Below are 20,894 nucleotides of genomic sequence, written 5' to 3'. Positions count from 1 at the left end.
GGGGCGGGGGGGGTTGTGTCTCCTTGACGCCCTAGAACGAGCTCAGCCTCACTGACCCCTGTTCCCATTGGCTGTTTTGGGGGCCACCGTCTGCTATTGAGGAGCGGCGCGCAGAGCACCCAAGTGCGTGCTTCCTGTGGCGGTATCTAGTCTTGCGGTAGGACGACCCGGTGAGGCTGTCACTGCCCAAGCTGAGAGCAGAGGCCCCAGAGTCTGACATCTCTGCGGCGGGCCACCCCCGTCAGGACCTGGTCTGGGCCACCACCAGGCCTTTCCTCTGCATCTCCAACCTGCTCCCGTAAGTTCAAAGCACCCTCTTGGCGTGCTGACAGAGGGAGCGTCTCTGTGTATCTAGTCTGCGTTTCCTTTTACTTGTCCCCGTACTAATTTACCCATCATGTTTATCTGCTCATTTATTTGGCATGCTGGGCCCATCAGCTGCCATCCCACGGTGCTGGGAAATCCCGTGCCCTAAAGAATTCGGATTGTGGTCCAGACAAAGGAGCGGTAGACGACAAGAGGGCGGAACCTCGGAGGGACAATGTTCTACTATCCCAATGTGCTTCAGCGCCACACCGGCTGCTTCGCCACCATCTGGTAAACGCTGACTGGGCCAAGGTGGGCTACCTAGGATGGGCTCCCTGGGACGCCCACTTGACAGCTCCCCGCCCCCATCCCCACTCCCACCCCATCCAGGCTGGCAGCAACACGTGGCAGCCGGTTGGTGAAGCGTGAATACCTGAAGGTGAATGTGGTGAAGACCTGGTAAGGCCCAGAAAATGGACCTGGTGCTGGTGTGGGTTAGGGTGGGCAAGGCTGTGGGTCTGGTTCTCCGCGCAGGCGCGGCAGTGATTGGGGCATGTTGCTCCCCCAGTGAGGAAATCATCAGTTACGTGCTGGTACAAGTGGAACCCCCGCAGCCCAACTTGCCGCGCCCCCGCTTCTCCCTCTATCTCTCAGCCCAGCTCCAGATAGGCGTGATCCGGGTCTACTCACAACAATGCCAGTACCTCGTAGGTAAGGCTGGGAAGGCTCTGACGAGGCGGGGCAGTGCTGAGTGGCCCTTGGCTAGGCTAGTTCTCTACTTTACCCTCCCTGCCCACAGAGGACATTCAACACATCTTGGAGCGCCTGCACCGTGCCCAGTTGCAGATCCGCATAGATATGGTGGAGACTGAGCTGTGAGTGTCCCCCTGGGACTGGGACACCCAGTCTTTTCTGGGGAACCTCCCTGCTTGGCATTAGCTCTAATTAGCCTCAGTCCTTGACAGCCACATTCTTTCTCAGACCCAGCCTATTGCTTCCTAACCGCCTGGACATGATGGAGATCCTGGAAGATGCTCCAGACCCCTTTTTTGGGATGATGTCTGTGGATCCCAGACTACCCAGTCCCTTTGATATACCTCAGGTGGGGCTCATTCCCCCAGGATACTTAAGATGGATGAGTTGACAGTACAGAAGGGGAGTGGCTGTTCCTGCACCAGTCTGACACTGGGGTTAGGGAAGGGATCTGCCACAGCTCTGCCCCACAAGTCACTGCTAGGGGATTGTCATGAACTAATCCAGACAAACCCGCTCCACTTACTTACTCAAGACCAACCTAGAGGCGGCTCTTGTCCCCACTCATCTCCACACTGTTCCCACTGCCAAGGCCCTAATCCAGGCCCTCTTTGTCCCCTGGCACTAGGTTTCCCTACCCATGTCTTTTTCCATCCATTCCTGACATCACTGCAATTTAGACAATGTTATTCCCTTCCTTCAAAGACACCTCCAGTGGTTCCCCACTGCAAGCAGAATACTAGCATTTCGGGCTCTCTGTGCCCTGGGCCAGAGCTAGCCATCCCCAGACATTCAACATTCTCTGGGCACCGTTCACTCCCAAACACACCAGCCTGACCCCTGGTTCCAAAAATGCCACATTCATCTCTGCTTGAGCCCATAATGGTCACCCCTTGTTCTCTATTAATCAAACCTTATATACCCTTACAAACTTCACTCAGATGCTACCCTTTTCCATGAAGTTTCTACCCCACTCCCATCCAAAATCAAACATTGTTCTGGAACTCAGCACATAGGGCGGTGTTTTATCCTTTGTGTTGACCCTTGCTAGGGTCATATACAAACTTGTTTCCCCATTAGACCATGCTCCTTAAGATCAAGAATCCTTTCTTTCCCTTCAACACTTGGTATAAGGATGCAGTGCTTCTTGCACAAATTTACAAAGGCTACATAACTGGTGAGGGGGCAATGGGGTCCGTGAGAGCAGAAATGGGAGACCAGATGGTGAGTGGGTTTACTTCATACTAATACAAGAATTAGACATAAAAGGGTATTACTGTCCATTGTGTGAATAAGATCATGAAAGTGGGAAAGCAGGGGACTGAAGCTGAAACCTGTCTTTTGTCCCCAAAGATTCGACACCTTTTGGAGGCTGCAATCCCAGAGAGAGTCCCTGAGGAGGCCCCTCCTGAAGTCCCTGCAGAGCCTGGGAAGCCAGGTGAGCAGAGAGGGCCTTCTTTCTGGTGAGAGCATAGGAAGCTCTAACAGTTGAAGAAATAACCATAATTTGAGCTTCTCTTATGAGCCAGGCCCTGTGAGGGGCACATTATATGTGTAACCTCTTCACTGCCTCAAGTCCCATGAGATCAGAAATCTTATCCCCATCTTACAGATGAGAAAAACTTAAGTCCATAGTGATTCAGCAGCATATCCAGGGTCAAATGTCTGGTGACTGACCTGGGCCTGACTGGAATCCAGATTGACTTAAGAATCCATGCTTTTGCTCTACAATGGATGTGGGACCTTGGAAAGAAGCAGAGGGGCTGGTGTTGACTTTCTGCCCCTTCAGACAGGATCCCTGTCACCGTGCTGCCTCCAGAGGCCATCACGCTCCAGGAAGCAGAGCCCATACGCATGCTGCCGATCTATGTGAGTTGTCTCCCTGCATACAGCCTGAGGCCAGAGTCCTGCTTCTGACAGCCCAGCTGCCCTTGAATCTACTACTCTCTGCCTTCTCCATCTCCCCTCTCCCTGCCTCTGGCACGTGAGCGCCCATGGGGCTTCCTTGACTTGGCCCTGTGGCATGCCTTTCAGACTCACTCTTCTGGATCCACTTCCTTTTTTCAGAAATGGAATTGAGCCCCCTATCCTTGTTCTTTCTCTTATGACAGGGTGAACCAGACCTCCCAGAGGTTAGCCGTCGAGACTTGGACCTGCTCATTGCTGAGCCAGATGAAGCTATCTTGTTGGAGGAACAAGGCAGGACTATCCGGCAGTGTGGGGCTTGCCTGGTGCTGGACAGACAGGCCCCTGGCATAGGCAGACTGCGCTTGGGCAGTGCTGCCATCTCTTCTTCTGTGGTCTGAGCCCTGATCCTCTCTCTTTGCAGTGTCCAGGGAGGAGCCCCGGGTTCCAGAAGTGGAAATTACAGTTCCCCCACTCTCACCTCCAGCTCTTGCACAGTAAGGGCAGGAACCCCTGGGTCAGGTAGGGGTCAGTGCTGGAAGGAGTGTTCTTATCTTTCTTGCCCATTTCCCTCAGGGTAGAAGGGGCCGCAGAACCACTTCCAGGCCCTGCTGTGGCCCCAGAGGAGGTGAAGCCAGCAGTCTGGGAGCCTGAGGCCCCACTTGCTGGTGAGTACCCGCCACCCTTCCTGGGGGCACTTGCAGACAAGAGTCCTGTATTCCCATTTGCTAAAGGCAGGATCCTCTTGCTTCTTGCCTGGGTGGCTCTGAGGGCAGAGGGTGTGGGGCGGAGCCAGAACCTAGCATGTTGTTGCAGAGGTGACACCCCCACTCCCGGAGGAGCTGCTACTCCCAGCCCCACTCAGCCCAGAGGTGAGTAGTAGCCCTTCCAAGCCTTCTCCTTCATCCTCCTCTCCCAGAGCTGCTCACCCATATTCAGTTTCCTCAAGCCCCAGGCCACTGCTAGCCTACACAAGCCTTTGTGCAAATTAGTAAAAGATGGCCCTACCTAAACCACAATTTAAGTAGCTGCACTTCCAGAGGGGTGAGCCCCTGTAGGGGGCTCCCAGAGGGCCCACCCAAGTCCTTCCCCAGGGTACCTCTATGGCAAGTGTGGGGCCTGGATGTCAGGAAAAGGAGTAATTGGTAGCCTTGCCCCCACCTTCCCTCGCTGTTCTGCAGAGGAGGCCCCCAGCCCCGCCACCTGCTCGCCGCCTCCGCCGCCGCCGCCGTCAGTTGTTGTTCTGGGACAAGGAGACTCAGATCTCCCGGGAGGATTTCCAGAAACAACTGCAAACCAGAGCTCACTGCTGGGAGTGTGTGAGTGCAGCCCAGACTTTGCAGGGAATGGAGACAGGGAGGGCCTAGAGCAGGTACCCGCTGGGCCTTGTAAACTCCTGGGGAGGCATTGGGAACATTCCCTTAAGTGTATGCATTGAGGGTCTCCACATACACAAACAAATCTCATGCTCCTCTAGTGACCCTGCCCAATGTATCTATTGGCACCAGTTAGAAATTCTACTTTTAGCAATGAGCACAGCAGGCAGGGGCATGAGCCTGGAAGAGTTGGAAGGCCAGAGGCCCTGGAACAAGGTATTGCAGAGGCAAAGGGGCAGTGCAGTGACTCTGCCCTCTTAATTGGGTTCTGGCCTTCCCTACCATGCAGCCAAAGGTGCAGCCCCCCGAGAGGACCATCAGAAGCCCCACGGAGCTGTTCCAAACCCCAACTTACTGTAAGAAAAGTGGTGGGAGTTGGCATGTGGGATCCTCTGAGCCCGTAATTCTCACTCTTGGTATCCTTCGTGCCTCAAACCATGTCCCTGCTGCCACCCTGTCCCCACTCAGCTGGCTGGCTACCACCAGAACTGCTGGCTTTCTGGACTCACTGTGCCCAGCCACCCCCAAGAGCACTCAGGCGAATGCCACCTCTGGAGCCTGAAGAAGAGGTTGCTAAGAGGGAGGCAGCAGCTGAGGAGGAAAGGAGAAAGGCTGAAGCTCTGAGTGATATTGAGGTAACTGAACCTTCACTCCTTCCTGAAGGACCTGTCTACTTTGCTTGAGCTCCAGCAGTCTGTCTTATGAGCCAATGCTATCAGGTTCTGTGCAGAAGCCAAGGCTGGTTCAGGGTGGGGACTATTTCACTCCTGCCCCAAGTGCTTCTGTGATGCTTGAGGACTTAATTCTCTTTCACTCCCAGGTCCTGAGGGAGGCCCAGGAGCCCAGTGGGCCCCTTATGGTGTCTTCAGGTAAGCACCTGAAGAAGGGGCGGGGAAGACCATCATCCTTACCACTGTCCCAGGAAACTGGTATCCCAACTGCTGACAGCTTTTGTCAGAGGGAATGTTTAACATAGAAAGCATAGATCAATTCTCTTCAGTTCTCCCTCCTGGGTGTTTGTAACAAGTCACTGCCCAGCTCTGGCATCCACTCCGACCATGCTGTAACTGCTTAGATCCAAGCAGATTTGATCAGAACCTCCCCCTCCCCCAACAGAGCTCTCCATAGAAACAGTTGAGGAGGAGAAATCCATCAGCCTCATCCCCCCAGAAGAGCGATGGTAAGCAGCTAGCCCGGGTGAGCTCAGGCCGCAGCCCTGGCCAGGTGGGGCAGTGACTAGGATGGGGATGCCCCTGGTCATCATAACTGCCCCTTCTCTACTCTACCTGCCTCCCATGTTCTCCCAGGGCTTGGGCTGAGGCAGAGCAGCCAGAGGTCCCTGTATTGCCTGTGGTACCTGAACTCCCTGAGGTGCCCATGGAGATGCCTTTGGAGCTGCCTCTGGAGCCCGAGCTGCTCTCACTTGAGGCAGTGCACAGGTACCAGGGAGGGGGTGCCTCAATTGGGTGGGCCCAGCATGTGGCCTTAGCTAATGGTTCTTGATCCCTACAGGGCAGTGGCACTGGAGCTGCAGGCCAACAGGGAGCCAGATTTCACCAGCCTGGTGCCACCTCTCAGTCTTCGCAGAACAGCAGCCCGGGTCTTCTACCTGCTCCTGGGTGAGTGTGGGCATGTGCATGCGGGGTGGGGGACACACAGGCCAGAGGCTACTATAGGGACTCCCCCTGACCAGTCCACTCTTCCTGTCTTGACAGTGCTCGCAGCCCAGCAGATCCTACGCATGGAACAAGAGAAGCCATACGGACGCCTCCTCATCCAGCCAGGGCCCCGATTCCACTGTGGTTAGAGCCAATGTAGAAGCTGCCAGAAACTACCTACCTTTAAACCATGTCCTGCCTTACTAGGCCCTGCCTACTTTCTTTCTGGACATGCATCTCTATCCTTTCTGCTCTCAGAGCTACTGTTTAAGTAGAAAATGAACTGCCTTTATTACAGTATGTTGTCACGACTCCATTTGTATTATCACACAGTATAGCAGATCCAGCCTCAGGAACAGCCCCATAAGGCAGCAAGCAGGGCTGGGACTCCAGAATCTTTGGTAAGGCATGAGGAGGAACTGGGCTGAGTGGTGGTTTTGGGCTTGGGCAGGCTGTTCCCTCTGGCCCGGCTGCAGCCCATGGTCTAGGTGAGGCCCAGGATGGCCTGGAGCTCCTGAGCCTTGTCACCAGGCAGTGAGCCCAATGCTGAATGGAAGCTATCCGTGTGCTGTTTGGCCAAGAATGTCAAGAGTAGCAGAAGTGCAGCCTTGGTGTCTGGGTGGGGTGGAGAGAGAGATCCAGGGTGGATTGGCCCCCAACCCCTAGCTGCCCCAGGCCTTCTGAACCCCTGGTTACCATAATTGCTCCTTGCCTCCCCCTGCTGTGCCTACCTGGTGGGATCTTGCTGTCAGCCTGAATGAAGCTGCAGATGCGCAGGAGCTCTGGAGCCACATCTACAACCTGTGGGAAAAGACAGGGTGACTCAGGCAGCAGCACCCAAGTCCTTTAGGATAGGTGAGTGGTAGGGGCCAAGGAGAGGCAGAGCCACTAGGGCTTTTGTAGCCTGGTACTAATACAGTAATCCCTCTCTAGATCGTGGTTCACTTATCGCGGCCTCACTGTATTGCAGGATTTTAAAAAATATTATATTTATTTATTGCGGATTTTTCATTATATTGCGGAATTTTGGGGTTCTGTATACGTATGTTACTAAAGTTACGTAGGTTTAAGAGTGTAAGGTTCCTACTTCACAGGGGGGGTCTGGAACGTAATACCTGCAATAAGTGAGGGAATACTGTACACAAGAATCCAGGATAATTGTGAAACATGAGAAGGACCCATGAAACACCATGATGATAATTTTTGGGGGGTAGGAGGAGAGGACTGGGGATTGTGACCAAAGATGATTGAAGTCATGACCTCAAGATCAAAAACCCAGCCACCCAGGAGCACCACCAACACAACAGTCCTTAAAGGTGCATGACAAAGGTGAAAGACAGGAACACTGGGACAGTCCCAATCTAGCCACCTGGTGCAGTCAAACCCAACAGAGCAGAACTGTTCTGATTGTAATGGATGGTAGGTAGGTAGGGTGGCCAGACTGGTACCCAGGCTCCATGAAGCACAGCCTGAAAGAGCCATGGCCTAGGAAATCAGCCTAGGAAAGTTGTGACTTCTGGCTCAGACTGGAGGATGCAAATGGCCAGGCAGAATGGAGGCTCCCTGCAAAAAAATGCTATGTGGTGAGAGGAAGCCCTTTTTCTCACATGATAAGCCTGGCTGCCAATCCTTGCAGATCAACAAGAAAGCAGAGTATGGCATGTGAAAGGGCAGCTTAAACCATCACTGTGCATCAGCTACAACTGATGCCAACTCTGCCTATCACTGATAAGGGAGCATTCTCTCCCCTGAGGGCTCCAGCACTGGAGTTACCTGGTCAGGGGTGCTCTCATACAGGAAGTTGAAGAGGCGCCCTATGGTGACCCATTCCTCCATGTCCTCCTTCAGGGGCAGGGCGTGTAGCAGGGCAGCCAGCACCTGGGCACACAGATGGCTCTGGTCTCTTGCCCTGTCCCTTCCTCAGCTTCCCAGCACTGCCCAATGCCTCCATCCCTCACCTGAGGCTCTGGTTTCCTTGTGGGACTGGCCATCAGCAGGCGGGAGAGTGCCCCACAAATGTTGTCACGGACACGATCACGGCGCTCTCGTGCCAGGAGGGGCAACAGGAACCCCACCAGCTTAGAAAAGTATCTGGTCCTCAGTCAAGGAAAAGGCACTCTCCCATCCCAAAGCCCAGGCACACTCTCCCAATCCCACCCGAGCCACTCTTGCAAGCCAAGGATACTCCTGGGCAGGGCAGCCCCCATGCTCGGCCAGCACACCCAGCCCAAAGATGGCATTGCTCCGCACTTCGGGGTCTGCCTCCCGGGCAGCACTCAGCAGCACGGGGAGCAGACGGGACACAAACTGGGCTGAGGCAGCACCCAGGCCCTGAATGCACTCCGCTAGTGTACCCACTGCAAAAGACTTCTCTGCCACTGTGCATCCCTGTTTCTGGCATGGGGAGGAGTGCAAGTCAGCCTGGGACTGGGACAGAGTAGGGGGAGTGGTTGGGTGGAATGGGGTCTGAAGCCAGATGATGGAGCACTCACCGTCTTGCACAGCAATAATGGCAAGAACCCAGCGAAGAAAGGGGCAAAAGTGTCTCCCCCGGCTGCAGCTGCCAGGGCAGGAATGGCCTCACCAGCGTACTCTAGCAACATGGCGTTGTATTCAGCCTGTGGGGCCAGGTCAGGGGCTGGGGCACCAGGACCAGTTGTGACTGTGGCACCTCCCAATGTGCTCCTCCACTGCCAAAGGTCCCTGTGAGGGCTGCCCTTGGTGATAGGACTGGCCCCTTACAGACTGAGCTTGTTTGTAGCCCAGCTTTTTCTCCTGGCCTTCCTACTCTCACCTATCAATCCAAGCCCACCCTGAATCCCTACCTCCAGGAAGCCTTCCCTGAACCCCTTCTGCCTGAGTGGGAGCAGGGCTGTATCATTCAAAGCCATTACCAATCTTTTAGCAGCCCTGGCTCCTCTAGGCCAAGCCCAAATGCACTGTCTGCCCTACCCTGTGGAGACTGCCAGACAGATTCCCTGCTCCCAGTTTGCATCCATGCTCTCACCTGGTCCTCATCCTCCTCCTCATCAGTGTCTTGACAGGCTGTCTGCAGGAAGAGGTAGGTCAGCTCAGCCTGGGCTCTCCTGCCCCTTCTCCTCTCCATGGGGTTGGGGTATGGAGGAGCTCGACTTGTAGCCTCTGACCAACCCCACCTGAGGCTGGGCCACTTCATCCTGCAGCCCGCCTGCCCTGCTCACCTTCCTCTGCAGCACGGCCTTGAGCATGTTGCAGAGCTCAGTGAGGCGCCCAGGGGGCTGCAGCGTGACAGTCCCACAGCTACGCAGCACCCCTGTCAGGGCCTCCAGCACAGCCATCACTACTTGGTGCTCCCGCTCCCCATACACTGCCTGCACGTAGGATGGCACCACATGGGCCAGGGTGGCCTGCAGAGCTGGGGATATGATTAACTGATGTCCTGGTCAGACCCTGCCCCTCTCCCACACACCCCCTGGTTCCAGAGGCCCCAGTGCCCTACTTACCAGCAGTGTTGGGTTCTGAGGGGCAGCTCTGACAGGCCTTGTGCAGCGCACAGCAGAACTGACCCAGGGCCTCATGGGCTGCCTTGCGCACATTCAAATGAGGGCACTGCAGGATGGAGAAAAGTGAAAAGGTGAACACAGGACCTTCAGCCCTTGGACCACACCAACTCCACCCACTGCCCACTCACCTTCAGAAGTTTGAATACTTCTTCAAAGACACTCTCCATGTAGGGAAGGAAGGCCACACTGTGAGGAGACATAAGGCCATGGGGAAGAGGCTTTCAGGTGGGATTCCCAGTGCCAGGGAAGGGCTGATGCTCACCTAGTGTTCACAGAGATCTCCCCCAGAGCAGCGCAGGCGTCTTCCTTCTCATCGAAAAAGGCATTCTCCACACTGTACCTAGAGTCAGGTGGGGAGGTAGCAGCGATCAGGCACCAGCAGGAGCAAGTCCGGCACTGGGCCCTTGTCCAGAGCTAGAATTCCTCTGACCATTCCTATAATGGCACCTCTCCGCACCCTGAGATCTCTGAGTCATCCTCCTCTTCCTCATCCTCATCCATGAGCTCCTCCTCTTCTTCATCACTCTCATCATCAAACACAAGGAAAGAGCTGCTGCTGTCGTACTGAGGCTAGACAGAGGAGACACAGCATGGACTCTGGCTGAGCTGTGTCCAGAAGAAAAATTCCATCCTAGAGCTGGCCTTCCACACCACCCAGCCCACCTACTCTCTGCTCACCACAATGCCCTCAGTGGAACGCAGTGACAACAGCATGAGTGCGGTGATTTGTGGCAGGTAGGGCGCCAGGGCCTCACCCGTCAGCCCCGATAAGGCTGCAAACAAGCTGTACCTGTAGAGGCAGATGGAAGCTATGTAGTTCTGCCTACTATAGTCAGACAGGATGGGGGAGACAGGGGAAAGCTATGGTCCAGAACCAGAGGACTGAAATCTGGAGTAGGGATAAGTTGGGGCTCACTCACGTGCAGCGCCGCAAGTCAGGGTCGTCTACCTGGTTGCATAGGCCCAGCCCCAGCTGGCAGCATTCCTCAGCCAGGGGCCTCATGGGCTCCCCCACTGCTCGTGCCAGCACCCCCAGCGTCTCTGTGGGGGCAAAGAGTTGGTTACCACTGGGAAGTAGAGCTGGACCAGAGGAATGCAGGGCCAAGACCTGCAATCAAAGGTGGCAACTGGAAGTAATTCAGAAATCCCCCCTACTCCCAGGTATAATGGGAATGCCACCTTCAGCGAGGAGGAAGACACCTGCGCTCCCCTGGGGGTGTTCTCTATGAACACCATGTGAGCATTAGTGCTTCCCCGGCACTGGGAACCCTGCCCAGGAGACCCTTCCTTACCCAGGCTCTGGATCCGCACAGGCTGAAGGTCCTCATGGCCTGTCACCAGGAATTCCCGCAGGTGCTCCATGATGGTGGGAAAGTAGGGCAGCAGGGAGGCCTGGGCAGCTGTGGCTGCAGGACAGAATCAGCTGTGGGTATGTGGGGGTGCCAGGACCAACTGCTACAGTCTTTCTGGGTGAACTGCATGCCCTGCCTCCTGCCTCCTTCTCCTCACCAATGGACCCCAGGGCGCTCACAGCCAGCTCCTTGGCCCGGGGGCTGCTGGGGTTCCTCAGAGGCTGCAGCGTACACTCCATAAGCTCCGGAAGATAGAGCTGCACTTTAGGCCCTGTGGGAAAGGGTAGCTGTCTAACAACCATCCCAGGTCTCTTCATTCTAGGGGTCCACATGTCTCCAGGCTGACGTGCCTTGTGGCCCCCCTACCCTCCACTACCAGCAGTGATTCAAGGAGTTCACATCCTGCCCCCTTCAGCCAAAGATACAGCTTTGTCCCCTCCCTTGCACCCTGAATTGCCATCACTACCTAGGTTCTCCACAAAATTCTCCAGGGCATAGCAGGCCTTGGCTAGGTGATGTGTGTGCCTAGGAGGCACTGACTTCAGGTAGGCAAGGAGCAGTGGCATCATCTCCCTTGAGTAGCTGCTGATATGAGGCTGTGGGAGAGAGTGGCCCTGAGTCAGCTCAACCACAAGGCATACATCTAAGTGCCAATGGCAACAGGGGTTCCTGAAAACATGAAGCTGGTCCCTGGGACTGGTGGCTACCCACATTCAGCCCCACTGACCTGTAGGTTCTCTGAGAACTGGCCCAGGGTAAAGAGTGCAGCATTACGCACAACTTGCGAAGGGTCTTCCAGGCCCTTGCACACAATCTGCAGTAGCGGGGGCAGCAGTCTGGACGAGGCAAGACAAGAGAACATAGTCTGAGGAGCAGGAACTGAGAGGCCTGGGCTGAGCTGTTTTCCTCTTTCCCTTGGGCTTTCTCCACCACCAGATAACAGGTACCATGCCTTGGTCGCTATAGTTGGGGTAGCCTTTCATTTATCTTTCAAATCAGAACACTTCTGAGACTAGAGGGAAACACTATTAATAATTAGGCATGGCCCTGAATGGTGTGGCTCAGTGGATTGAGCGCTGGCCTGCAGACCAAAATGTCAGTGGTTCGATTCACCATCAGGGCACATGCCTCAGTTGTGGGCCAGGTCCCCAACTGGAGGTGTGTGAGAGGCAACCAACTGATGTTTCTCTCTCTTTCTCCCTCCCTTCCCTTCCCTAAAAATAAATAAAATCTTTTTAAAAATTAAAAAAAACAATTAGGCATGAATGACAAGCATAGACCAGGACTGCTATGGGTCACACGGTCCTCCTCTCATGGTCCATCCTCACAGCAGGACAGGAATAAATACTTCTGCCTGATGTGGTCGCCAGCTCCGTCAGACAGCACAGACAGCACCAGGAGCCCACCCTTGCGCTGGTAGGGGTTCTCACTCCGCAAGGCCTCTTCCAGTATGGGCATCTAGGGAAGCACAGGGCGTTCTCCTGAAACTCTACTCTTGAGGCAACAGGCCCTCCACACCCACCAAGGCCTACATATCCTCTGCTCGAGGGACTAGGCTTACCTGGGGGTAGGGCCAACAGCACCAAAGGATGGAGACACTTACCAGCAGGGTAAAGAGCTTCTCAGGGGGCAAATGTAGTGCCAGCATGTCCACAACCTGAAAAATGACAGGGAAGCTTTGCTGGACTCCATCTCTGCCTCCCAACCTCCCCAGCCATCTAATGCCCTTGTCCTGCTCCCCCACCCTTGTCCCACATCCCACCTGTATAGCAAAGTGCTTGGGTGTCTCTCCCACCAGCCCCGTCTCCAGATCTTCCTCCTCTGAATCCTGGTCCTCAGGATCCAGCTGGCCCAAGGGGGGTTCGGCAGTAATAATGGGGAAAAGGTTATGTAGCAAGGGGGGCAAGAGACGATTCTTCAGTAAGGCCTTCAGAGGGAGAGTGGAAAGGTGTCCCTGAAAATCTGCTTCCAAGATGAACTTACATTAAAATTTCCAGCCTTTCAGGTCATAAAGGCATCTAGCAGGAGTTTCTGAATCTCCCAGGCAGGAGTCAGGGTGAGGCCAGACCAAGCCTTAAACATCTTAGCTATGGTACTTTAGATACCCAAGATTGTAAAAAAAGCCCCAGGTATGAGATGAGGGATGGAGGTGGGGTTGTGTACATCAGAGGATACTCACCTTGCTCTTGAGTTTTACCAAAAAAGTGAGACAGCAGAGAATTCGTACACGCACTGCATCACCCAGAGTTGTGTTTCTAGCCACCTGTGCAGAGACTAAGGCGAATCAGAAGCAGGAAAGGAAAATACAGAAAAAGCAGCAGTGGCCGTGCCCACCTCTGGCTCACCCCCAGGCAGAATGTAAGGATCTCAGAGAGGTGGGAGGTGATGACAGGCACTTCTGACTCCAGCAATTCATCCAGAGCCTCCATGGCCTCACAGGCCTTTGCCTGCCAGACAAGTCACAGGGTTACCATGCTGTTATTCAGCTGACCAGGCTGGATGCTCCTGCACCCCTCTTCCAACAGACCTCCTGCTCAAGTATCCTCACCTCATCTACAGAGGTCAGAGTCTGCAAAGCCATAATGAGCTTGGGCACCAACATCCGCGCCAGAGGCTGGAGGACAAAGGATGAGTTGAATTGCAGAAAGCATAATGCAGCCTAGTCTCAGGCCCCAGAAGCTGGCAGCTTCCTTGCAGCCTGGACACAGAAGGATCACAGGCATAGCCACCCCCAGTCTTCCCTCTCAACTGTTAGGAAGGACAAAAAGCAGAGAAAGAATCTAAAGTAGCACTATGTCCTCCAAGGGTAAAGACATAAAGGCCAAAAGATAGAGAGCCAGGGAAGGTGAGGGCGCACATCTCACCATGTCATTACTGCGGAGGTGAGGGGCCATGGTGGTTAGAGTGCGCAGAGAGTAGAAGAGAAGCCCAGGAGAGCCCACCTCACCAAGGGTCTCATTCAGAAGCCGAAGAAGTTCCTGGTGGTGGGGTTGGAAGGCCTCAGGTCTGGAGGCCACCACTACACTTAGCAGCAAAAGCCCCATCTGTCCAGGAGTAGGGGATGAGAGGGAAACACTTAACATGGTCTATCCAGCCTCTTTGTCCCTCCCTCCTGCCAACTATGTAATAGTACCTCTCTCTCAGGAACGTGGGGGCTGCGAGTACTGTGCTGAAGAAGCTGCATGAGTTGAGGCCAGGCCTCCAGGCCTTCTTTCCGAAAAATAGTGGCTGAGAGCTGGGCCAGGCTAACACTCACATTGTGCCTGCAAACAGGAGAGATTTCCCCGACCCCCAATCACCCTCCAATACCCACTCCTGCAGATGCTGGCCCTGCCTCCACATGGGATGGTCAGGAGGGAAACTTCCAGGTGGTGGCACAGAGTCTTCGCCAAGTTGAGCTCAAATCAATAGCATGCGGGTGTATAATCTTGTGTGCTTGACCTCACTCAGACTGAATTTCAGTTCCATTCTTTGGCAGAACATCATAGCCCATTCTCAAGAACTTTAGTATTCAACACAGCTTTAAATTTCTTTGCCCTACCCTTGGTCTAAAACTGAAGCCCCTGCCCCTCTCCCCCACAACTCCCAGCCTGGAGATGGAAGAGAAGGCAGAAACCCTGAGAGAGTATCAGCCTGGAGTCGGTTAGGATCCGAGAAGAGGTGGGTGGGCACTTACTCTCTCTCTCTCTGGAGGGCCGTCAGGACCAGGGACTTGATGCTGGAACACAGGCAGCAGGCGTTTGGTACTCTGCAAGCCAATCTCAGCCTGCCCCGCCCCGCCCCGCCTCCAGCCCTGCCCACCTCTCCCGGTGCTCAGCTGACAGCCGTCGCCAGCGGGTGCCCAGTCGTCGGCGGGTCAGCACGGCTGCGAACTGGCGGATCTAGGACAAGAAAGCAGGCACGTGAGGGTCCAGGCAAGCGCAAGAGCTTGAACAGTGGCGTACTGTGGGGCAGGAGCTTCACCTGAGGATCGGCCGCGGAGGCCAGCAGGTCGCAGAGCGCAGACAGCACGGCGGGGTCCCGAAGAACGGTCTTGAGCTGCTCGGTGGCCTGGGGGTTCTTGGGGGTTAGAGTCGGGCCTTTCCCGCAACCTCCCGCTCGCCCCAGTCCTGTCCCGCCTGCCCCGTACCCGTCGGATGCGCTCGGTGTCTGGCAGCAGCAGTTCCCGCAGGATCTCTTCCAGGCGGGCGGGCTCCATGGCAGCAGCCGAGCCACCACTACTGGGCCGGGAGATGGGAGGGACAGCACGTGGAAGCTCTAAAACCCACTTCCGGCGGAAAGGGCGTTGCTCCGCGACCCACCCATCTCCAGGGTGACTCAACTCGCTTCGCTTCCGAGGAAGAGCTCCGGCTCCTCTACTTCCGTTGGGTTGAGTGCTGCTGAGCCGCGGAAACGGCGCACAGGCGAGGTAGGTTCCTCCAGCTAAGAAGTTCCCAGGCTCCGTGAAGAGCTCGGATTCCGTGTATTCTGCCACCGACCTGGCTTTCTAAGGGACACTGCCTGAAACGGCAGGGCTTGAGTTCCTATATCCAGACCAAACCCTCCAACTACAGGATTCTTTTTCTTAATAAATTTTATTTTGGTAATTGTAAAAAGAAAAATCAGGACCAGAACTAAAGGCAACTTAAAAAGTTCAAATATATACTTATTATATAATAGAGATTTATAACTTCTGGAACTTCCCTGGGGAAAGGAGGCCCAGAGGACAAAGGGGAAGGCAACAATGCCATCACACAATTCAGTCAATCAGAGAGATGTTGGTAAGAAATGGGGAGTGAAGAAAGAGAGAAGAGCAGTTTTGCCACCCAAAACTCAGTCCATTTTGAGGTTAACATAGATATAACGGATGAACTTTAGGGAAGAAAAAAAGGAGATGGTGCCCAGCATGAGGAAGAAGATATAACCAGTGAGTAAGGAGTAGCCAAAGAACTCTACTGTCTGTACTGGCCCTGACATGTTGGAGCGCCTGGCATAGTAGAAAACTGAGTAGAGGAAGATGAAGAGCCCAGTGGAGCCAACACTCAGCACAGATCGCCACCACCAGCGGTAATCCTCCCCTGACAACTGGAAGTAGGTGAGTGCAATGGAAATGCAAGCTCCCACACTCAGCAGGATGGCAAAGACAAAGAAGAGGATGCCATACAAAGTGTACTGCTCCCGACCCCACACTGTGGCAAAGATGTAGTACAGCTCCACAGAGATGGCACTGTGAAGAGAAAAGACACTGCATTAAAGGGCTATGCACTGCCAGCACAGTGGTCAGGCCAAAATCTAGCCATCACCCGCCTCCCACCACCCACATGTTACTGGGTCAGTGTGGCAAGTCGGTCCAATCCACTCCCTGCCCTGGAGTTCCTGGCTTCTTAGGGGTTCTTTTGCCTATGATTAGCTGATTTCATTTGCAGAACATATTTGATAGGCTGAAAGCAGGGAACTTGTCTGTTTTATTTTCCATTGTATTACCTGCCTGCCACTGAGAGGTACTTTACAAATTGAGCAAGTAATCAAATGGGCTTTACCCCACATAGCACTCGTAGACAATAAAGTCAGAAACCAGTAAGATGGTGAAAGGAGCAATGTCTCTACAAGTGAGACACCTCATATTGAAGCTCATGTTTCAAGCTCAATCCTGCTTAGAGAAAGGAGAAACCATTTCGTGATTGCTTAATGGTACAGCTGAACCAGAGACTATTACTGACATTAGGTTAGGGTATATAGGGTGAGTAGGGAAAGGAAAAGATGAAGGCAGGAATCTGTGAGTGATGGCCATAGGATAAAGGGAGGATACCTGAAAGGCAGGAAGCCTCCAACAGTCATGTGGATGAGAGTAGACTTGTACCAGGGTTGAGGTGGGATTTCCCGGGCAATGTTCTTGGTGCGACAAGGTGCATCAAAGGGACTAGCATTGTTCTTCCCGAAGATACCTCCAATGACAGTGAGGGGAAAGCCCACCAGCAGCCAAACTGTCAGAAGTAGCAGGATGGTGGTGGCTGGCAGAGCCTGGGTTGAACCATTGGCCCAATGTACTGAGTTCACCACACTCCACGTCAGGAAGAAAGGCACTGCAAGGATGGGCCCCCAGAGGGAGGAGGGTCAGCACTAGGAACTACATTCCTGGGGACACCCACTCAGACTGAGTCTAAAGGAGAGAGGGGTGAAACATCCTGCTCCCAGGCAGGTGCCACCACCCTTTTACATCCCACTTATTGTTCCTTATCTTACCGACACCCCCTCTCCTGTCCATTATCATAAGGATCAAGGCAGCTTTACATAATAATCTAAAAGTGACACAAATCCACCTGCCTCCAAGGGCCTGTCCTGATGTGACATCAATAATTCCTAGCATGAAACATTCCTTTGGATTAGGCCATTTTCAGAAAACCTCGGTTAAACCTTAAATGTGATAGAATATAAATCAAACCCTTAGCATTGGGAACATTAAATATTTAGAAGGCAAACTACTACTCCTTTTGAAAGGAGAAGCCAGCTTAAAGGCTAGAGTAGAGTAGCCCACCTCAAAAATAAGAAAACTAAAAAGAAAGAAAAAATGGTGGGGGGAGTACCTAAAAATAATTCAGTATAATGGCTGAGAATACAGGCTCTAGAGTTGAACTGCCTGGGTCTAAAACCTGATTCACTACTTTTCAGGAGTGTAATCTTGAGCAAGTTACTTAACTAGCCAGAAATTCAACTTACTCATCTGTAAAATGGGGACAATATTATCTACTTCATATTGTTGTTTTAAGGATTAAATGAGATGAAGACATGTTGAGCACCTACTATGCTGTCTAGAACACGTTAAGGGCTTAATAATTTTTAGCTATGCAAAATAAATGCATTCTTTTCTTTTGAATGGTTTTCTTATTACCTCTTTTGCCTATTTTATTCACTTGAAGCCTCACTCTGACTCTATCCCAGGTTCCATGATGTGCCCACCAGGGGAAGGACAGTTCTCACCAGAGAAGAGACTGGTGGTAAGAATGATGTTCCACACCCAGCGCTCGCCTCCAATCTGCCGGTAGAAGTGGCTGGACACGTAGCCAGAGATGCAGCAGGTCAGGGCATACAACAAGATGGCTGCCGAATTAATGGCCCCGTGACGGTGCACATTGAACATGCCCAGCAGCGCCATGACAATAATGCCTGCAGGGTGGTAGTGGAAAATCTGTGTTAGGTCTCACCTATTCCTCTTCTGGCAATTTGAGAGGAATCAGTCTCCTTCTCTCAGACCCAAGGCCTCCAGCAAAATAGTTCCAATTCTGTTGTCCAGAAAACTCACAATTAGAATATACAAGTCCTTGCTAGAGCCACCCCACCTTCGGTCTGCCCCTCACCTTGGACAGATCTGCAGATCTTTTCTGAACAAACCACCTACTTAGATTTAACCCTTGAGAAAAATCCCTGATTAATTTTTATCACCTCACCAGTGCCAAGGGCCAGGAACTGGGCACCCACACCAAGCACAGCACAGAGTAGACCGCGGTATGGAGGAAAACGGAAGACATCTGTATGGATGATTTTCCAGCCATTGTCACCTTGGTCAAAGTCATCACCAGAACCTGCAGAGGTTGTCTCCTCGTCCAAGTTGTACCGAGCGAGGTCATTCCGAAGCACACGCATGAGAATGACAGCCACAAAACCCACCAGTAGAAACACAAGCACCATGGAATTGATGATGGACAACCAATGAATTTCCAGTGTTCGGGGAAAGAAACCACCATCATCACCACGGCGCCTGTCACTCCGATGTTCCACTGAAGTCTCAGACCAGCGCACACTGTAAGTGTGGGTGAGGCCTAGGAACTCATCAGGTCGTAACCCATCTAAACTATGGGGCTTGACATCCCGCACTGAGACGTTGGCAAATATAATTCGATCTCCATGGAACTCCAGGTGGAAGTCCAAATGGGTCCAGAGTCCTATCTTGTGACTATGAGGCAGGAAGCCACTCTCCTCCATGTAGCCCACAAAGCCACGGAGTGGCAAGTCGTCCACAACAAATTCAAAATAATACAATTCCTCGATGGCCTGGCGCAGCTGTTCCACCTACAAAGAGCAAGTCAGGAATCAGACAAGGCCTCCCTGGTCACAGGGTTACAGCAGGGTTTCTCAACTTTGGCACTACTGACATTTGGGGCTGGATAATTCTTTGTTTTGGGGGGCTGTCCCTGGCTTCTCACTAGAGTAGCACCCCTTAATAGTGACAATCAAAAATATCTCCAGCCCTGGCTGGTGTGGCCCAGTGGATTGAGCACCAGTCTGTGAACCAAAGGGTCGCAGGTTTGATTCCTGGTCAGGGCACATGCCTGGGTCATGGGCCAGGTCCCCAGTCGGGGGTGCACAAGAGGCAACCACACATTGTTTCTCTCCCTCTTTCTCCCTCCCTTTCCCTTTCTCTAAAAATAAATAATAAAATGAAAAGTCTCCAGACAGAGCCAAATGTCTCTTTGGAGACAAAACTGCCCCCTGCCCAGAACCACTGGGTTAGACCCTACTATGTTGAGATTCTAAAAAAAAAAAAAGATTAACAGGATTACGGCCTAGAAAACGGAGAGAGGTAAGGTGTAAGAAAGTCTCAAGTAGATTGAGAAACAGTGTCCTAATATAAGATTTACTAAAGAAAATAGCATGACAGGGAAGATTAGGCAGTGTAAAGGAGCCAGTTAAGAAAGGGCCGATTCCCAGTCAGGACACATGCCTGGGTTGCGGGCCAGGTCCCCAGTTAGGGGCGTGAGAGAGGCAACCACACATTAATGTTTCTCTCCTCCTCTTTCTCCCTCCTTTCCCCTCTCTCTAAAAATAAATCTTTAAAAAAGAAAGAAAGGGCAGAGAGCTAAGTATGGAAGGAAATAACTATGTAGCAGTGATAGCTGGGAGCTTATTACCAACAGAGAAGCTTGGGATCAGGAAGCTCTGCAATTTGCTATCCATGTAGTCTTGAAAAAGTTACCTCTGAGCACTTAGTTTTTTCATCAACTGAATGCAAACAGTACCTCCTGCTCTGCCTGCTACATGGGATTGTAGGGAAAATAAAGTCAGATAATTTTCATAAAGGTTCTTTCAAAACCATAAATGTGATATACTGTTATTAGTCCCTGGGTGGGAAGAATAAGTTCTAGCTAACGTGGAGAGGCTGACCTGTGCAGGACTGAGCTGCATGTGGCACAGAATTCTCCTTTCCACATTCTCCCGAAAGCGAATCTCATACAAAGACTCAGCCATTCGGTCACCATCCAGCACTTCACCCAGGCTAAGGCTTTTGTGACGTATCTTCTCAGGAGAGCAGACTGGAAGCTGATAGTAGTGGTAAGTCTCCTGAGGGTTATGGTAAGGTCCCACTTTGTTGACATATAGAATGACGGGGTCGCCAGCCTTGTAGTGTGTCACACCTTCCACCCCTGGCTCATGGCCTGTGCTCAGCAGCAGCACCAGGAATGGAAACCACTGGCAGCTCCAACTTCGAGGGTGCCCTAGGACTGTCATCTTTAAGGCAGCGGAACCTGTTTGGGGGAATCCTGAGGTTATGGAAATCAGGGATCCACTCATTACGCCCCAAGTCAAGCCTTTTGAACTGACTGAACTCAATGACTGCATTTCCTCCCCTTGGCCTCTTCAACCCTCCCTCAGGAAGCTACCCCCAGACCCCGACACCACACCATGTTTCTATCCTGAAGATTGCGCGGCATCTCTGCTCTCTTGTCCTCAGCCCGGGTGCCCCTCTCCCTCAGCCCGCCTGTCCCAGACCTCCCCGCGCGCCTCAGCCCGTTGCCATGACAACGCCACGGGGCCTTGCACCTCCTGCACCTTCCCGCAGCAGTCCCCGGGTCCACACCGCGCGGGAAGGGCTGGCCGAGGCGGCGCCAGAAGCTTCTGCGGCCCCGTAGCTGCCCTTGGGCTCCAGCTGGGGTCTCCCCCAGAGCGGCGCGAGAGCGGCGGCTTGTTGAGGACCTGACGACCGACCTCCATGGGGTTGGCCGCCGCTGTGCCTGATCGTAGAGACTG

The 20,894-nt window shown here is 53.2% G+C and overlaps 3 protein-coding genes and 1 long non-coding RNA gene across 9 annotated transcripts; 2 read left to right on the top strand and 2 right to left on the bottom strand.

Moving 5' to 3' along the window:
* Positions 1–2: 2 nt before the first annotated feature.
* Positions 3–6,295, top strand: REC8 (REC8 meiotic recombination protein). The gene is made up of 20 exons (XM_090270232.1): positions 3–298; positions 439–597; positions 697–765; positions 875–1,017; positions 1,106–1,181; positions 1,288–1,408; positions 2,413–2,497; positions 2,849–2,928; positions 3,171–3,258; positions 3,389–3,461; positions 3,541–3,632; positions 3,781–3,836; positions 4,146–4,283; positions 4,630–4,696; positions 4,809–4,975; positions 5,161–5,209; positions 5,457–5,520; positions 5,648–5,779; positions 5,853–5,959; positions 6,056–6,295. Exons 2-20 carry the CDS (start codon positions 542–544, stop codon positions 6,145–6,147), a joined length of 1,755 nt encoding a protein of 584 aa, XP_090126358.1. The 5' UTR covers positions 3–298; positions 439–541; the 3' UTR covers positions 6,148–6,295.
* On the bottom strand, positions 6,265–15,177 carry IPO4 (importin 4). Its single transcript, XM_090270233.1, has 30 exons — positions 15,022–15,177; positions 14,856–14,942; positions 14,694–14,773; positions 14,569–14,610; positions 14,026–14,155; positions 13,757–13,936; positions 13,441–13,506; positions 13,238–13,339; positions 13,072–13,155; positions 12,655–12,819; positions 12,496–12,549; positions 12,241–12,350; positions 11,620–11,728; positions 11,359–11,488; positions 11,050–11,163; positions 10,833–10,946; positions 10,461–10,581; positions 10,219–10,330; positions 9,998–10,110; positions 9,803–9,880; positions 9,669–9,726; positions 9,481–9,586; positions 9,199–9,392; positions 9,006–9,047; positions 8,491–8,616; positions 8,184–8,392; positions 7,957–8,089; positions 7,772–7,876; positions 6,730–6,799; positions 6,265–6,613 (listed from the first exon to the last, which is right to left on the bottom strand). Exons 1-30 carry the CDS (start codon positions 15,088–15,090, stop codon positions 6,483–6,485), a joined length of 3,234 nt encoding a protein of 1,077 aa, XP_090126359.1. The 5' UTR covers positions 15,091–15,177; the 3' UTR covers positions 6,265–6,482.
* Positions 14,706–19,316, top strand: LOC150016024 (uncharacterized). Its single transcript, XR_016509765.1, has 2 exons — positions 14,706–15,300; positions 17,811–19,316. It is a non-coding gene; the product is annotated as an uncharacterized LOC150016024 (long non-coding RNA).
* TM9SF1 (transmembrane 9 superfamily member 1) lies at positions 15,654–20,865 on the bottom strand. 6 transcript variants are annotated; one of them, XM_090270228.1, is made up of 6 exons: positions 20,649–20,865; positions 20,031–20,392; positions 18,317–18,938; positions 17,850–18,035; positions 16,681–16,954; positions 15,654–16,098 (listed from the first exon to the last, which is right to left on the bottom strand). In XM_090270228.1, the coding sequence occupies exons 2-6, from the start codon at positions 20,373–20,375 to the stop codon at positions 15,705–15,707; spliced, it is 1,821 nt and encodes a 606-aa protein (XP_090126354.1). In that variant the 5' UTR covers positions 20,376–20,392; positions 20,649–20,865; the 3' UTR covers positions 15,654–15,704. The 6 variants fall into 6 exon arrangements, with proteins under 6 accessions (XP_090126354.1, XP_090126353.1, XP_090126352.1 ...); XM_090270227.1 differs by having other exon boundaries at positions 20,688–20,865; XM_090270226.1 differs by having other exon boundaries at positions 20,697–20,865.
* Positions 20,866–20,894: the final 29 nt, after the last annotated feature.

The sequence above is a fragment of the Furipterus horrens genome, unplaced genomic scaffold, assembly GCF_987537825.1.
Source record: "Furipterus horrens unplaced genomic scaffold, mFurHor1.1.pri manual_scaffold_3, whole genome shotgun sequence".
Lineage (NCBI taxonomy): Eukaryota > Metazoa > Chordata > Mammalia > Chiroptera > Furipteridae > Furipterus > Furipterus horrens.
This window is presented reverse-complemented; position numbering and strand designations above follow the sequence as displayed.

Coding starts and splice junctions, on each gene's coding strand:
- REC8 (XM_090270232.1), top strand. CDS start 542: ATGTTCTACTATCCCAATGTGCTTCAGCGCCACACCGGCTGCTTCGCC. Junction 2,929..3,170: donor TACGCATGCTGCCGATCTAT/GTGAGTTGTCTC, acceptor CTCTTATGACAG/GGTGAACCAGACCTCCCAGA. Junction 5,960..6,055: donor GGTCTTCTACCTGCTCCTGG/GTGAGTGTGGGC, acceptor CTGTCTTGACAG/TGCTCGCAGCCCAGCAGATC.
- IPO4 (XM_090270233.1), bottom strand. CDS start 15,090: ATGGAGCCCGCCCGCCTGGAAGAGATCCTGCGGGAACTGCTGCTGCCA. Junction 9,587..9,668: donor AAGTATTCAAACTTCTGAAG/GTGAGTGGGCAG, acceptor TCCATCCTGCAG/TGCCCTCATTTGAATGTGCG. Junction 8,393..8,490: donor CATTATTGCTGTGCAAGACG/GTGAGTGCTCCA, acceptor TCCCCATGCCAG/AAACAGGGATGCACAGTGGC.
- TM9SF1 (XM_090270228.1), bottom strand. CDS start 20,375: ATGACAGTCCTAGGGCACCCTCGAAGTTGGAGCTGCCAGTGGTTTCCA. Junction 18,939..20,030: donor TGCAGCTCAGTCCTGCACAG/GTCAGCCTCTCC, acceptor TGCTCTTTGTAG/GTGGAACAGCTGCGCCAGGC. Junction 18,036..18,316: donor GTTCCTGGCCCTTGGCACTG/GTGAGGTGATAA, acceptor ACCACCCTGCAG/GCATTATTGTCATGGCGCTG.